At 41.6% G+C, this 14,069-nt stretch overlaps 5 protein-coding genes across 6 annotated transcripts in view; 1 reads left to right on the forward strand and 4 right to left on the reverse strand.

Annotated features, from left to right (window-relative positions):
• Positions 1-1,876, reverse strand: part of LOC104827469 (protein GrpE-like) — a gene marked incomplete at its 5' end in the record, with an annotated part of 2,610 nt that extends 734 nt beyond the window's left edge. Inside the window, 3 exons of the mRNA XM_010560640.1 lie at positions 6-143; positions 519-1,028; positions 1,529-1,876. Coding sequence (XP_010558942.1) covers positions 6-143; positions 519-1,028; positions 1,529-1,876 — 996 coding nt within the window. The remainder of the gene's footprint in view (positions 1-5; positions 144-518; positions 1,029-1,528) is intronic.
• A 186-nt stretch (positions 1,877-2,062) lies between these two features.
• LOC104827249 (probable S-sulfocysteine synthase, chloroplastic) lies at positions 2,063-5,073 on the reverse strand. Of its 2 annotated transcripts, XM_010560388.2 has the most exons (11): positions 4,728-5,073; positions 4,367-4,476; positions 4,112-4,169; positions 3,739-4,002; positions 3,496-3,633; positions 3,221-3,272; positions 3,075-3,124; positions 2,917-2,976; positions 2,729-2,805; positions 2,379-2,553; positions 2,063-2,264 (listed from the first exon to the last, which is right to left on the reverse strand). In XM_010560388.2, exons 1-11 carry the CDS (start codon positions 5,028-5,030, stop codon positions 2,142-2,144), a joined length of 1,410 nt encoding a protein of 469 aa, XP_010558690.1. In that variant the 5' UTR covers positions 5,031-5,073; the 3' UTR covers positions 2,063-2,141. The 2 variants fall into 2 exon arrangements, with proteins under 2 accessions (XP_010558690.1, XP_019059718.1); XM_019204173.1 differs by lacking the exon at positions 2,063-2,264 and having other exon boundaries at positions 2,729-2,809.
• A 304-nt stretch (positions 5,074-5,377) lies between these two features.
• Positions 5,378-7,556, reverse strand: LOC104827250 (probable arabinosyltransferase ARAD1). The gene is made up of 3 exons (XM_010560389.2): positions 6,451-7,556; positions 6,071-6,361; positions 5,378-5,980 (listed from the first exon to the last, which is right to left on the reverse strand). The coding sequence occupies exons 1-3, from the start codon at positions 7,084-7,086 to the stop codon at positions 5,471-5,473; spliced, it is 1,437 nt and encodes a 478-aa protein (XP_010558691.1). The 5' UTR covers positions 7,087-7,556; the 3' UTR covers positions 5,378-5,470.
• Positions 7,557-7,755: 199 nt separating this feature from the next.
• On the reverse strand, positions 7,756-10,475 carry LOC104827251 (probable lysophospholipase BODYGUARD 4). Its single transcript, XM_010560390.1, has 4 exons — positions 9,877-10,475; positions 9,452-9,783; positions 9,177-9,364; positions 7,756-8,360 (listed from the first exon to the last, which is right to left on the reverse strand). Exons 1-4 carry the CDS (start codon positions 10,376-10,378, stop codon positions 8,048-8,050), a joined length of 1,335 nt encoding a protein of 444 aa, XP_010558692.1. The 5' UTR covers positions 10,379-10,475; the 3' UTR covers positions 7,756-8,047.
• A 1,602-nt stretch (positions 10,476-12,077) lies between these two features.
• On the forward strand, positions 12,078-14,013 carry LOC104827252 (myb protein-like). Its single transcript, XM_010560391.1, has 3 exons — positions 12,078-12,521; positions 13,082-13,471; positions 13,780-14,013. The coding sequence occupies exons 1-3, from the start codon at positions 12,140-12,142 to the stop codon at positions 13,995-13,997; spliced, it is 990 nt and encodes a 329-aa protein (XP_010558693.1). The 5' UTR covers positions 12,078-12,139; the 3' UTR covers positions 13,998-14,013.
• The last annotated feature ends 56 nt before the right edge of the window (positions 14,014-14,069 follow it).

Here is a 14,069-nt window from a genome sequence, read left to right on the forward strand (position 1 = left end):
ATGGCTGGTCCAGGACCAGCCGATACTTTCACCATTGATGGACGTAAGAGCCTTTCACCGAGCATGAACCCCTTCCTGTATTCTTCAAGGATGATCCCCTCTTCAAACTCCGTTGAATCTTCTCTCATGATCGCCTCATGTTGCTTTTTACATTCACCATAAAACAAAACAAAGGAACACTACATCTGTCAGAAATCAGGACAAGAATTGCAAAATCAAGAATCCAACCCTTTTGATGCAGGCCAAAAACTTTTCCTCGGAATCCATTGTCTTCTTAGGACACTATAAGGGAATCCATAGTTTTAGTTCCCTGAACTCATCTCGCCAAAATACAACTCACGAGAAAGCTCTAAGCTACGAGATCTATCATCCAAACATTCACATAATGAGGTTCTTGTATCATTATCTGATTCTTCCATCCATATGGCTATATATCTTGCCATGAAAGTGCCACTGCGTTTGATCAATTGCTAGAAACAATATCTAGGCTTCACTGGAGAAAAAGACAAAAACCATACCATTGGATCAAATTGCTTTCTGATTGTCTCCACAGGGACAACACCAAGTGAACCCAGAAGTTCTCCAAACTGTTTGTAAATGCTCTGATAGCTGTTAGTGATTCTCTCTTCCTCCTCAGTCTCCACCTTAATCTGGGCCTTAGCTCTCTCAAAATTATCCAGAACGGACAACAGATTCTCTACAACCTCGCCTTGAGCATTTGACACGAGGGAAAGCCGTTCCTTCTCCATCTTCTTCCGGAAATTGTCAAAATCGGCACTGACCCTAAGAACCCTGTCCCTCTCCACCGACAATTCATCAGACAAAGACGATGTTTTTTTCTCAAGCTGTGTCTTTGCATCCTCGATTGCCTTTAAAGATGCCTCTATCTCAGACACCTTGCCTTCATCGTTGTTAGCGAGAGCTTCTTTATACGATCGAAGCAATGCCATAACAACGGATGCTTCCGCTTCCTCAGCAGCGCTGGCACCTTCCCCCTCGACTCCAACAGCACCATCTACGTCCTGCACCTGCACCAACATTTTTCCCAGAAAAAAAAAGTTCATCAGGAGATGATCTAATTCATAGATTGGCGATAAACCAGAAGACGCGTGCATAAATATCAGTGTTTCATCAAACAGATAAATACTGGTATCGAGCCAGTCACGTAAATCATCTAATGTTCAGTCTCATGTTTTCCAGAATGCCATAGTCACCTATCTTTCTTAATATAACCCCCACGAATTCGATCTGATTTCGGTGTAGAATATCATTCATTTGATGAAACCCTAAGAAAACTTTAGGCTCACCCATTTTGGAGATACTGCGCCAGAAAGACAACAAAGGATCCACTTTTAGCGAGAAACTAAGTGAAGGAGCATAAGACTAGTGGAGACTTAAAGACCCACGTCGTCATTCTAGAACCAGAACACCGCAATTGAGCATCGTAAATTCAAAAAACCCTAATACCAAATCATCAATTCGTCCGAAGACGAGACATAAATTTCACAGATGAGCTCAAAAGCGACACCTGGATTTCGCGTTCGCCAGCTCCCGCCTCCGTCTCGGTGACCTCAGTCTCTCCAGACGCAAACGCTACGAAACTGAGGAGGAGGAGAGAATTCCCAGAATCAAAACGGAGAGGAGAGGAAGAAGAAGAAGAAGTCCGGCGAGAGAGCGAAACTCTGCCGACGGCGTCGGAGATTCTTCCACCGCCGAAGGAGACGCAGAAGGGTTTGGAGGGTACGGCATATGGGGGCGTGAAGCGGCGGAGGGCAGAGGTGAAACGACGGCGTTTTGAGGAGATCGGCCATGGAGTTCGAAGAGGAGAGCGTCGGAGAGGGATAACTGAGGTGAGACGGAGACAGTTCCCGTCGGGAGTTCACTCCAACGTTTTACGTCTTCCATGATGTTTGATTTCTGGCCGTTGGATGCGGTTCCTCTAGTATGTCGAATCGGACGGTTATAATTTGGCCGAAGCATGACAGTTGCTGAAAACACTTGTTTGGAACCGAATTGTATTGGTTTGGCCTGGTTTAAAATCAAATTAAACTCTTCAACCGAATCAAACCAATGGTATATTATTATTATTTTAAATCAAATTGGAATATGCATAAAAAAAATTATATCCTAAGAAATGACTATTATGATAACAAACATTTCTTAAAGATACAAAAAGAAGGTTTCTGAACTCTCATCATCAAGTGGTCAGATTTGTCGGAGTAGAACTCTGCAATGTCAACTTCTTGCCAATGTTTGGATGAACACTGCACATATTTACATTGAAACACTCAAAAGCTGTTCACTGGATCTTCTTGAAACAGGAGAGATAAGTTTTTTTTAAAAAAGATTTGGTAATACACACCAAAAAAAATGTTTACCTCTGTCTGGAGTGGAGGGTTGTTCGTTTTCCTTGGTTGGGAACTCTCCGGAGCATGTGAATAATGAATCCCATGTGGGCTAATACTACTAGTGTCCCATTTCTTGAACTTCTTTGTGTATTGAACTGAAAAGAGCTGTCGGAATATACCTCTCCCCAAAGCTCGGAAATACGACCTGTGTCATCGGAATAACCCTTGAGTTAAAGATTCGGCTGCCAAATGTAATTTTTGCTGGCTGATACTAAACCTTATACCTCAGTTGTTTGCCAGTAAACACTTGTTGACGAGAATATACTAACTAAATCACCTCATCTTAAGCTGACTTTTTAAAAGCCCAAAATATTACTCACAGTGATGAGTTTCCCTGCATTCTCAGCCCTTTTAGCCAAATTGATGGCTGCAACTGCAGCCGCTCCAGACGAAATCCCTACCTAATACATAAGGACAACAGCAATATGTATTATCTAAAAGGCGCAGGTACTAAGTAAGTGATAACCAAATACGACACTATATAGAACATGGTAAAATAGTAAAATACCAGCAAACCTTCCTCCAATGCTAATCTCCTTGCCATTTCAATTGCTTCTTCGTTGGTTACCTAGCAGTTTGGCGTGGCGGGTACTAATTTCGGTTAGCCTTATCTTATGGAATGGACAGTCACTGTTTCCTAACATGCTTAAATCTCAGTATTCTAACCTTGAAGACTTCATCGAGTACTTTGACATCCAAGATTCCTGGTAAATACCCTGAAAAATGTTTTGTGCTTTTTATGAAGGATGAGGAAGCTGATAAACAGTCAAGCATATCGAATTTGGAAACATAATATGATGATGCCCTTTTACCTGGGTTTTCCCCGGAAATGACACTTCTATCTGCCGGTTCAACGCCTACTACCTAAGTTTGCAAGAACGCACAGACAAAGAAATCAACATAACGTTGACCATAACTATAACAGTCGTATACCAAGAGAGCACAAGTCTGTATTTCTTTCACAAATCATATGCCATGTCCACCAAAATGACAAACATAATAGGTTTGATATTGACAGATTTAAGCATCCTTCAGTAAAGGAACTAAAAAAAGGATAAACAAGCAAATTGAGAACAAGAGCGGACACCTTAATATCCTTGTTCATCATCTTTAAGAAACCTCCAGTGCCTGTGACTGTACCACCAGTACCAATTCCAGCAACAAACATATCCACATTACCCATCGTATCTTCCCAGATTTCTGGTCCTGTCGTCTCAAAATGGACCTGCAAAACAACAAAAGAGAAACTTCACAACAGTAGAAATCTTCATTCAGAGACAGACTAATGTTTAATAAAGAGTAAAAAGCTAGATAATTTAAAGTTATAAACCTTTGTGTTAGCCGGATTGTCAAACTGCTGAAACATATACGCATTCCTAGTCTTAAGAACAATCTCTTTGGCCTTATCCACTGCCCCTCGCACACCTTTCTCAGGATTTGTCAGTACAATGTCCGCTCCAAGTGCACGTAAAAGTATCCTTCTTTCAACATTTATGGAAGATGGCATGGTGACTATAAGCTTGTACCCCTTGGCTGCTGCCACGAAAGCAATCCCGAGCCCTGTGTTTCCAGTTGTTGGTTCTACTATTACGGTCTGCTTGGTCATATCGTCAACAACCCCATATCACCAAATAAGCAATCAAAAAATGTCAGAACCCAATAAGCCTAAGGAACGGAACATGGAAAAGCATATGAGTAACAACCTTTCCAGGGCTGATGGCTCCAGTTTCTTCTGCCTCAGTTATCATGCTCAGGCCGATCCTGCGACAAGGAACACAGATGAATTGGAATGAAATGTTTAACTTCGGAAACTAGACAGGGGAACATGTACGTTGAGTCAGCATTCAACCATAAGACCGAACCCACATATCAGTAACAAAACATCAAAAGCTACTCCTCGAAACTAGAAAGTGAAAAACTTTCATAGGAATAATAAAGGCAGCGACTTTGTCCCTCACCGGTCCTTGACGCTTCGACAGGGTTCCATGGATTCAAGCTTAGCAGCAATGTCCGCAACACATCCATCTGTGACTTTGTTAAGATACACCATCGGCGTTCTCCCAATCAACTACACTCCAAAGGATCAAAATCAACGAAATTCGAAATCCAAATCAACCAATTTACAACAAAACAACACTAAATGGGTCTTTGGCGTTGAACTAAGCTTGAAGTGAAACGAATCATTTCTCGCATATTACAGAGTTCACTTCGTAACCTCGAAGAATATACCCGGACACTAATAAGGTTTTGGGGCTCCCGAGAGTTTCGTGGGTGGCAAAGGTACGCAATTTCGAGGAAATTCACGGCGAGGAAACTCACTTGAGTGACATCTTCGGCAATGTTGACAGTTTCCAGCTCTTCTTGAACTTCTTCGAGAGTCTCTTCATCTTCTGCGATTACGTCTTCCAAAACGGTAGCGATGAGCGGAGGAGCTTCCCCTTTCGACTTCGACTTCGACCTCGTCCCGGCGGCAGACTTTGCGACGACGGAGAGGGAAGCCGCTGAATATCCGGCGAAGGAAGATCGAAGGTCATTGTCGAACGCAAAACGCATCCGTTTTGGGGGTAAGACACGGACGGAGTGCAGGTGAAGAAGTCGGAGGGAAGGCGACGGGAGTGCCATTTTCTCCGTCGACGTGGTTTTAGGGATTAGGTTTTCACTTGTTTTGTCTTTGAATTTATTCTCATTCTAAAATTGTAATTTTAATTTATTTTCGGCATAAATGCCAATAAAATGCTTGTTTGTATATAACTATATATATATATGCTCAGAAACATTACAAAACCCCCTAAATTCGGTTGGAAGCTTGGATCATCTAGAAATTAAAAATACTATTTTCCATATATATATAAAGAAGATATTACTCTTCCCTCCGATAATTAAAAAAAAATATAGAAAAATGTGGATACTAGAAAATCGATGATTTAAAAAAAGATGAAAAAATCGTCCACCGAATGGATTAACAGAAACAAAAAAAATCTAAATTTTAATAGCAATTTGATTTAACAACACCAAAATGATATACCTATATCATTATTATTTATTACAAGTTGTTTTCAATATCATGAGGAGGAAGACCTAGAGAAGCGTTGATGTCTATGAACCTTCATCCGGACAAGAGGAAGCTTCCTCCGCACGGCACTCCATATCATCTGAACCCCGTCCCCTTCCCTCCCCGGAAACCCTAATTCGAAATGCCTCTCCACCTCCTTCAGCCTCCCCCACATCCTCCTCCACTCCTCCCTCCCCACGCTCCTCACCATGTTTACCAAAAACCCCTTCCTCAGAGCCTGCGACGTCCTCGCGAACAGACAGAACTCGTTGTAGTTCAGCACGTCCTCGTACGGCAGCTCGATCTTCTCGCTTATGATCACCGGCACGCAGTGGCTGGCGATGGCGTCGAAGAGGCGGTTCGATGAGGGCGTGTCTCCGGCTATATTCAGACAGAACTTCGATCCTCTCATCCCTTCTCCCGCTTTGCTTACTCCGTGGTTCCGTACGCTCCCGAACTCAAAGTGTACGTCTTTCTCGTCTTTCAGAAGGTAATACAGCTCTTGCCTTACGAATCCTCCCTGCCCAGATGCCCAAACGAACCGGGTCAGGACAGAATACATGTATACATACTCCAGTTCTGGAACCAAGTACGAGGAGAAAAAGCTTACATCTTTACGGTATATTGCTCCTTGGAAGTATAGCAAGACAGGACGGCTATCGAAATCCGACGTATCGTTAACGTATGACCTGACGAGATGTTTATATGGAGCGACGACGTCTTTTTCGACGTTGGCTATGCGTAGAGGGTACCTCCCGAAATCCGCAAGTATGAAAATTGCAGGCGAAAGCTTGAGCCGAGCGGTCAACATGCTGTTCGGATGGTGAGCCACTATTACATGATTGCTCCCTCCTGATATCTTCCACTCTCTCTGCGCCGTCACGAACTTCACCGTCTTCTCCTGCTTTCCGGGTTCGGACCAGAATTCAGGAATACGGATTTGATGATAACGTTTAAGAACGATGTTTGGTTTACATTTTGTACGTGTACCTGCAATTCCTTGTCCATGTTCTTCCTCTGCCTGTGATTCACCTTAGAAAGCCGGTTATAGCTCAAAGACGAAAAGAACGGGACGAATATCACATCGGCTTCGCTCGAGTTCTTCACTCTAATCGCCTCCCGGTGACTTCTAGAAGCTTCTGGAAGCTCTGAGGACAACAGATCCAGCGTGAGCCAGTACTCGACACTGTGTTGCAAGTTCAGACCACCTGGGTACCGAGGAACATTATCAGCCCTGATGTCCGGCCAAACGACGCCGTCTCTCTCCGGTTTCCAGTTCAGTAACCCGAAGTGAAACGACGGATCCATGTCGTACATGTACACTTTCAGCGGCTCTGCCAGTGGAGGAACCTTCCCCTTGCATTGGAGGGTTTTGTCCTTGACGTTTGATCTCTCTGTTCCTCTCTGTTCTCCTTCGTTCTGCATCGTCGAACCGTTCGAAACGTCGTTGATTTGGGGGAGGAGCGTGGGTTCAGGTACGGAGACGTAAGCAAGAACGCGGTTTTGGTTCGTGGAACGCAAGATGAAGAACCAAGAGAGGATGAACAGAATCGATATGAACAAGAAGATTACGGATTTTCGGGCGATGATGAATCCAAGATACGTCGGGTTTGATCTCTCGCCCATTTCGGATCACTACTGAAACGAGAGATTGATCAGAGATGTCGCGAGGAACATCGGGAACAAAACTGGTCATGTGACGACGAGTCTAAGGGTTCTGGTCGTAGAATTCAATACCCAGAAACCAGAATCAGAGTTACCAAACAAGAGAAACAGAAGCATAGAGTGTGAGTTATGATCTACAGTGGAATCATGAAATAGAAAGATGGAGAATACGCGAGAGAGAGAGAAAAGAGAAGATGATACAATGAAGAGGCTGTATACCCAGAAACCCTACTGAGAAAAAAAACCGAGAAAGTAAAAAGAACAAGCAGAGAACAGACTGGGAAATGGAAGATTTTCTCGGAAAATTATAAGAATGATGAGAAAATTTCGTACCGGTAGTAGATAAGAAACGATGAAAACACCGATGCGAGTTTAGTTGCTCAATGCAATACGCACACAGTCTCTCTCTCTCTCTCTCTCTCTCTCTCTCTCTCTCTCTGTGAAACTGAAGAAGTCGCATGAAAACAGGGCCTATCTTTGGTCTTTTGACGTGGGCACCAAATAAAGAATGTTAAACAGTAAAACCCGATTTGAGATTTCGATATATATTATTGATTATTCCAAAAAATAATAATTGATTACTATATATTGAACGATTGGACCGTCCTCTCGATGATATAAAACGAGATATAACCACAATTTTTTTTATTACAATAATGGGATAAGAATTAACATCGTTGTTGCTTTGTCAACGCTTTTACGTGCGGTGACAACTGACGAAACTTGAAATCATATTACAAAGTTGCGTACTGCCTAATCAGTTGAAATTATATCAATACTAAATTACACACAGAGACAAGACGACGTGGCACGCAGTTTCTGAGATCCGAGGACTAGGGAAGTGAGCTAAAAACCTTGACCAATTCTATAACCGGTTCGGTTCTCGAATTCATTAATCGTACCAAACCGAACTAAACTCGGTTTAAGAACTCCAAATGCGGTCCAATTGACCAGCGAACTCGTCTCCTCTTGCGACGATCAACGATTCATGATCGGCTCCAGTGATGACGTGGACTTGGACCGCCGGAAACTTTATCTTCACGTCATCGGAGCAATGCAGAGGGACGATTCTGTCACGATCTCCATGCAGGAGGAAGATATTGACGCCGGAGTTTGTTAGGGTTTGGAGATGTTTGTCGGCGAATTTGGACCCACCGCATATGACGTTGTGCATGGTGTGCCATGCTGAATGATGGGTATGCTTCGTTATGTCGTTGATCTTCCATGGAACCTCCCTAACAATTTCACAAAAGTTTTCAAGATGTTCAGAATATCAACAGATAGGGGTGAACACGGCTCTAATAACCGAGATTTTCGGGTTACGTGAATGCAACTCTAAACCGAAATTCCCACTAAATAATACCCAAATCTAAATTCTGTTACCAGAAAATTGGGTATCCGGAAATAATTCTCGGATATCTGAAATTCAAAGACAAAATTTTGACAAAAAGGCAATATACATTGTATGCAAACTATATAATTAATACATGTGTCGGATACCTGATTGCGGGTCATCTCGAGTATCCGAATTCCGAGTTTTTTCGGCCACCCCTATCGGTATATATATATAGTTAGGGTAAACCCCCTAAAAAACCTCCAACTTGCAAAAATATATACAAATAAAATTTCTACTTGAAAAACTGTCATTCAATCTCCGAACTTGTAACTTGTCACTGAATAAAACCTCGAACTTGCAAATTATTGTTCTAATAAACCTTTGACCGGTTTGACCATAATTTCAAACGATCAGAAATCCACGTATTGACGGATTGCTGATGTCATTTTTTAAATTAAAATTGATAACGTGTATAAGGTGACATCAGCAATCCGTTAATACGTAGATTTTCGATCACCTGAGATTGTGGTCAAACCGGTCAAAGATTTATTAGAGCAATAATTTGCAAGTTCGAGGTTTTATTCAGTAAAAAATTACAAGTTCGGGGATTGAATGATAGTTTTTCAAGTTGAAGGTTTATTTGTATATGTTTTTGCAAGTTGAAGGTTTTTTAGGGGTTTTACCCATATAGTTATGTGTTGAGTAAAGTGTATACCTTTTGAATGTCAGAAGTTTGAAGAGCCACTCCCATGTCTCGTGATGCTTGCAGACGACGAAGCAGACACATCGACCGACATGTTCGTACCACGACATGACCGCCGAACCAAACGCCATTGGAGGCCACAGTTTCTTACCCGCGAGTACGTTTAATGCAACTAAACTCGATCCCGAAACAATATAAGGCTGAAAATAAAAAATGATACGACACTTTCAAGTACACACAATACAAGATTCTACCACAAACAGAATTTTGAGACACCACTAACTCACCGGTGCAACGAGGGTGACCGACTTGACAATGCCGGAATGTTTAGCGGATAAGGCAAGGGCAATGATGCAACCCATCGAATGCGCAACCACGTGAAATGAATCCAATTGGTACTCTCCAATAACCGATGTCTCGATCTTCTCTACATGATCTCTCACTGTATAGAGACTCTCTCTCGGCTTTGGGCTTCTTCCGAACCCTAGGAGATCGACTGCGAATAGCCTGTAATGGTCTTTGCTTATGTGCTTGAACACGGTTTCTGTCCAGAAGTAGGATGATCCCATGAAACCATGTATGAAGATCACGTTCTCTGTTGATTTCTCGCTGTCGTCTTCTGTAGTTGACAAGGAAATGGCAAAGATTAACGAAAATCATTGCGCAACACATGTAAACTTAACAAAGAACAAAAACTGGTCTGAATTATCACCTCTGGAAGAAGAAGAAGAAGAAGAAGAAGAAGAAGAAGAAGAAGAAGAAGAAGAAGAAGAAGAAGAAGAAGAAGAAGTCTTGACCGCGACATGAAGATTCTCGTCTCCGTTCTTCACCCACGAAACACAGGTTTCACATCCACAATCCGACCATCTGTTCACCGACGCAGGATTTTTCCCGGAAAACGGGGATTTTCCCGGGAATCCACCGATTTTCCAGGAAAGCTTGAACCTTTCCAGGAACGGAGAAGACCCCATTTCCCGGAACACGTTTTTTCTCCGAAACAGAGTCTCCGACAACTCATCTTCGCCGACACGACGAGCCCTACAGTAACAGCTACAAGGTTTTGCCTCCAAAGATCCGTCGAGGAACTCGTAGAAAACGCAGAGAATCGCGTCGAGAAGATCGAAGAAGAGGAAAACGACGAACGATAGGACAGAGTGGAGGGCTGCGGCGCTTTTTCCCATCCATTTTCTCGGGAAAATTGTGACGGACGACATCGGAGAGAGAATCCTGACGGGCGTGAAAACTAGCGAAGAACGTTAGGCCACGTCGGAACTCAGAATAGACATCTTTAGAAGTTTGGAATTATATCATTTTCTTTCTCGCGTTATCAGAAGAATTTAAATTTAATGAAGATACCCTGTTGAAATACTCGAGAAAAATGATACGGCGTCGTCTCGACGGTCCAATCAAAAGTTATGGAAGCACAGACTTCGAGACAATAATATATTATTTATTATAATATTGATTCTGCAAAAAACTATACCCCCACAAAAATGTGAGGTTCATTGTCCAGCTACGACACAAGGATCAAGTAGTCTCCGGTCACCGGGGAATCGGAATCGGAGTCGGTGGCCGGAGAATTTATCCGGCGTTGTTGAGATGCCAATCCAGTCTATTAAGGAAGAAAGCCCAATAAGGACATTCCCGGCTAATGGGCCCACAAAAGCCCATTATCTGTCAAAGAACAAAGCCCAATAAGTCCATAGTCAAGAGCTTGCACTCGATACTTTCTATCTGGGCCGGATCAACCGTTGGGTCAGGCTCTGAATCGTATGGTCCTACAAATTAAAAGAAAATGATTTATTTTTTGTAGATTGTTTTTCTTACTTTTAAAATTATTCACATTTTTCCCTGAATTTCAATCGATTATCTTATCATCCCTTAACTGTGTAAAATATGTTCAAAAATGATATATAACTATAATAATTTAGGATTATTTACCTCTAGAACCCATGCACGAGACAATTAATACAATTATATGGTAGTTTTTTTTTTCAATTTACATGTAGATGCAACAATCAATGAAATATATTATGAACTATATATATATGTTCAATTCCTCTTAAATATAAGTATGTATGTATGTATGTATGTATGTATGTATGTATGTATGTATGTATGTATGTATGTATGTATGTATGTATGTATGTATGTATGTTTGTATGTATGTATGTATGTTGTGAAACAAACATCATGCCTCTCATGGGCCATGGGTAGTCGTTTTCCTCTGGAGAAGACCACAAAGCACCTCTCTCTCTCTCTCTCTCTCTCTCTAGAGTATGTGGGTTTGTGTCGGAAGCAGACAAGATAGATTCTGTTGTTTTTCCCCGTAACGCACACACGTTCAACGTTAAAAGAATCCACGCGATCTTCAATACTATGCATAACGTATCGAAGTGTTTCGACTTTCGAGTTCACAACTGCTCTCTCTCTCTCCATATGTATATGTATATCTGTGTAAGTGAAGAAGATATAGAGAGAGAAGATATCAGTCGAGGCACACGTGCGGGTCTCGAACTCCATGCACAAGAAAGTAACAAACACCACCGACTTTTCAAGCCTCACCTGCTCAGTGTGCACGTGTAGATTGAGGCCTCATTACTCCACAACTGAGTAACCTTTCTTTGCTTTTATTACCAAGCGAGTCACATATTTCTTCCCATTTTTTATATATAAAAAAATTGATCACTTGAGTAAATTAATTTCGGGATTTTTTTTTTGTATGGGATTGTTAGATTCATAATTTGATTAATTCTAGATACGTATAATAAACCTCAACTACTCGATTAAAATCCCTCTCTTTTTGCACGAATCAAACATTTTATTTTATTTTATTTTTATAAATTATACGTCTAACTGACATCTTCATCTTTCCACCATACAGTGAAAGGCCCCTCCTTTTGAAAACCTCTCTCTCTCTCTCTTTTTCACAGTTCTTGTTTCTCTCTCATCCTTCTCTCAGTAAAAAAAGAAAAATGAACCTAAAGCTCCATGGGAAAGATCTCAGCAGCAACATCGTCAATGGGTCGTCGACAAGATTCGAGGAACAAAACTTGGTGACTCCGACATGTGATCCATCACATTACTCTCTCACCAAACTTTCTCTCTCTAGAAACTGCGTCCAAAACACAAGCGATGATCAACCGATAAGCAAGATCTCATCATCAGCCTTCGAGTTCGGTGTCGGTGATGATGAATTACAAAAGGAGAGCAAGAGAAAGATGAAGGGAACAAAGAGAAAAGTATGCGCGAGAGGACATTGGAAACCGTCTGAAGATTCCAAGCTCAAGGAGCTCGTTTCCCAGTTTGGTCCCCAGAACTGGAACTTGATTGCTCGACACCTTGTCGGTAGATCAGGTACTTCCTCTTTTTCTTTTTAAATTATTTTTATATATCTATCAATTTCTGTTCTTTAATGGATTCTTAACTCGCAATGTATTTCAAATGGGTAAAAAACGAATTCCTTGTGGTTCAAAGTATATTTCATTTCTATCTCCTACAAAAAATATTTTCTAATGGTGGTTTTTCGTTTTCATATAACGTGAAATTTTTATATTATTATATTGTAAGTCGGTTATTCCTCAGTGGATTTTATAATAGTCATCTCGATATACTAAATACATTGACACGCGCACACACACATATATATCTATATACAGTTTCTACCTAGAAATCATATGCCATGAAATCAACTCTTGAATACTCTCGTTAAAGATATTTGGTATATGTAACAAGACAACTTTTAGTTAGAGATTAGATTTTTGCATGAAACTCTAGTACGGACCCCGATTTCCTACCCAACAAAAAACGTGCAGACTCGTACTCCATCGAGGGTACACTTTCATTAATTTCATACAGAGTGGATCATTGATATATCGTGCGTTGCAATCAATGTACGTTTGGGACGAATCGAACAGGCAAAAGCTGTAGATTGAGATGGTTCAACCAACTGGATCCGAGGATAAACAAGAGGGCCTTCACGGAGGAAGAAGGAGAGAGGCTCGTGTCGGCCCACAGAGTGTTCGGAAACAAGTGGGCGATGATCGCCAGGCTCTTCCCCGGCCGGACCGACAACGCCGTCAAGAACCACTGGCACGTCATCATGGCCCGCAAGCTCCGGGAGCAGCACCACTCCTCCGCCGGGAGAGATGAGATGACGGTTTTGCCCTCGGCTGGGCCTTGCTCTTTGGATATCGGCGAGGGCAAGGAATCGATGAGCGCGAGCAATGAGGACGAGTCCGCGGCTTCTACTTGTACCACTGATCTCTCTCTCACGCCTCCCGCTTCAGACAATGGCCTCGCTCCACGTAAGTTTTTGGTGATAATATAGATAATATATTTTTATTCATAAAAAATTAATTAACACCATTTATTTATAGAATCATATGAAGGATTTATATTAATTGTTGTAAAATATAATATATATATATACCTTTGCGCGTAAATAACCAGCATACTTCTCCTGTTACATGTTTTCCAAACACGGAAACTATTCTACGTGTAAATACTTAAATATATTGTTTATAATAATAACAATAATAATTATATAATCCATTATCACTGTCATGTTTTACTATTTAGATACAGAAAAGATTCACGTGGGCAAATGTTGCAGGCGGAGATCAGTGGGGGCAGAGAAGAGAAGGAAAAGGGAACTTTGGGAAATGGATGGACCATCAAAATCAAAGTCACGGACACGAGGTGGGTCATCATCGGTCGTCAGATTCTTCGGATTCAGCTGTTTTTGCTGCCGAGATGAAGACGAACCCTAATTACAAGATTAGTGGCCTTCTCTTTTTTGATTTTCTTGGAGTTGGTGCTTCTCCTAATTAGGTTTCAAGAACCCCCCCCCCCCCCCATTAAAAAAAAAGGGTAAAAGGGTTTGTTTTTTTTCAATCTTTTTTT

This window comes from Tarenaya hassleriana, unplaced genomic scaffold (genome assembly GCF_000463585.1).
Source record: "Tarenaya hassleriana unplaced genomic scaffold, ASM46358v1 Cleome5, whole genome shotgun sequence".
In the NCBI taxonomy this organism is placed as follows: Eukaryota; Viridiplantae; Streptophyta; class Magnoliopsida; order Brassicales; family Cleomaceae; genus Tarenaya; species Tarenaya hassleriana.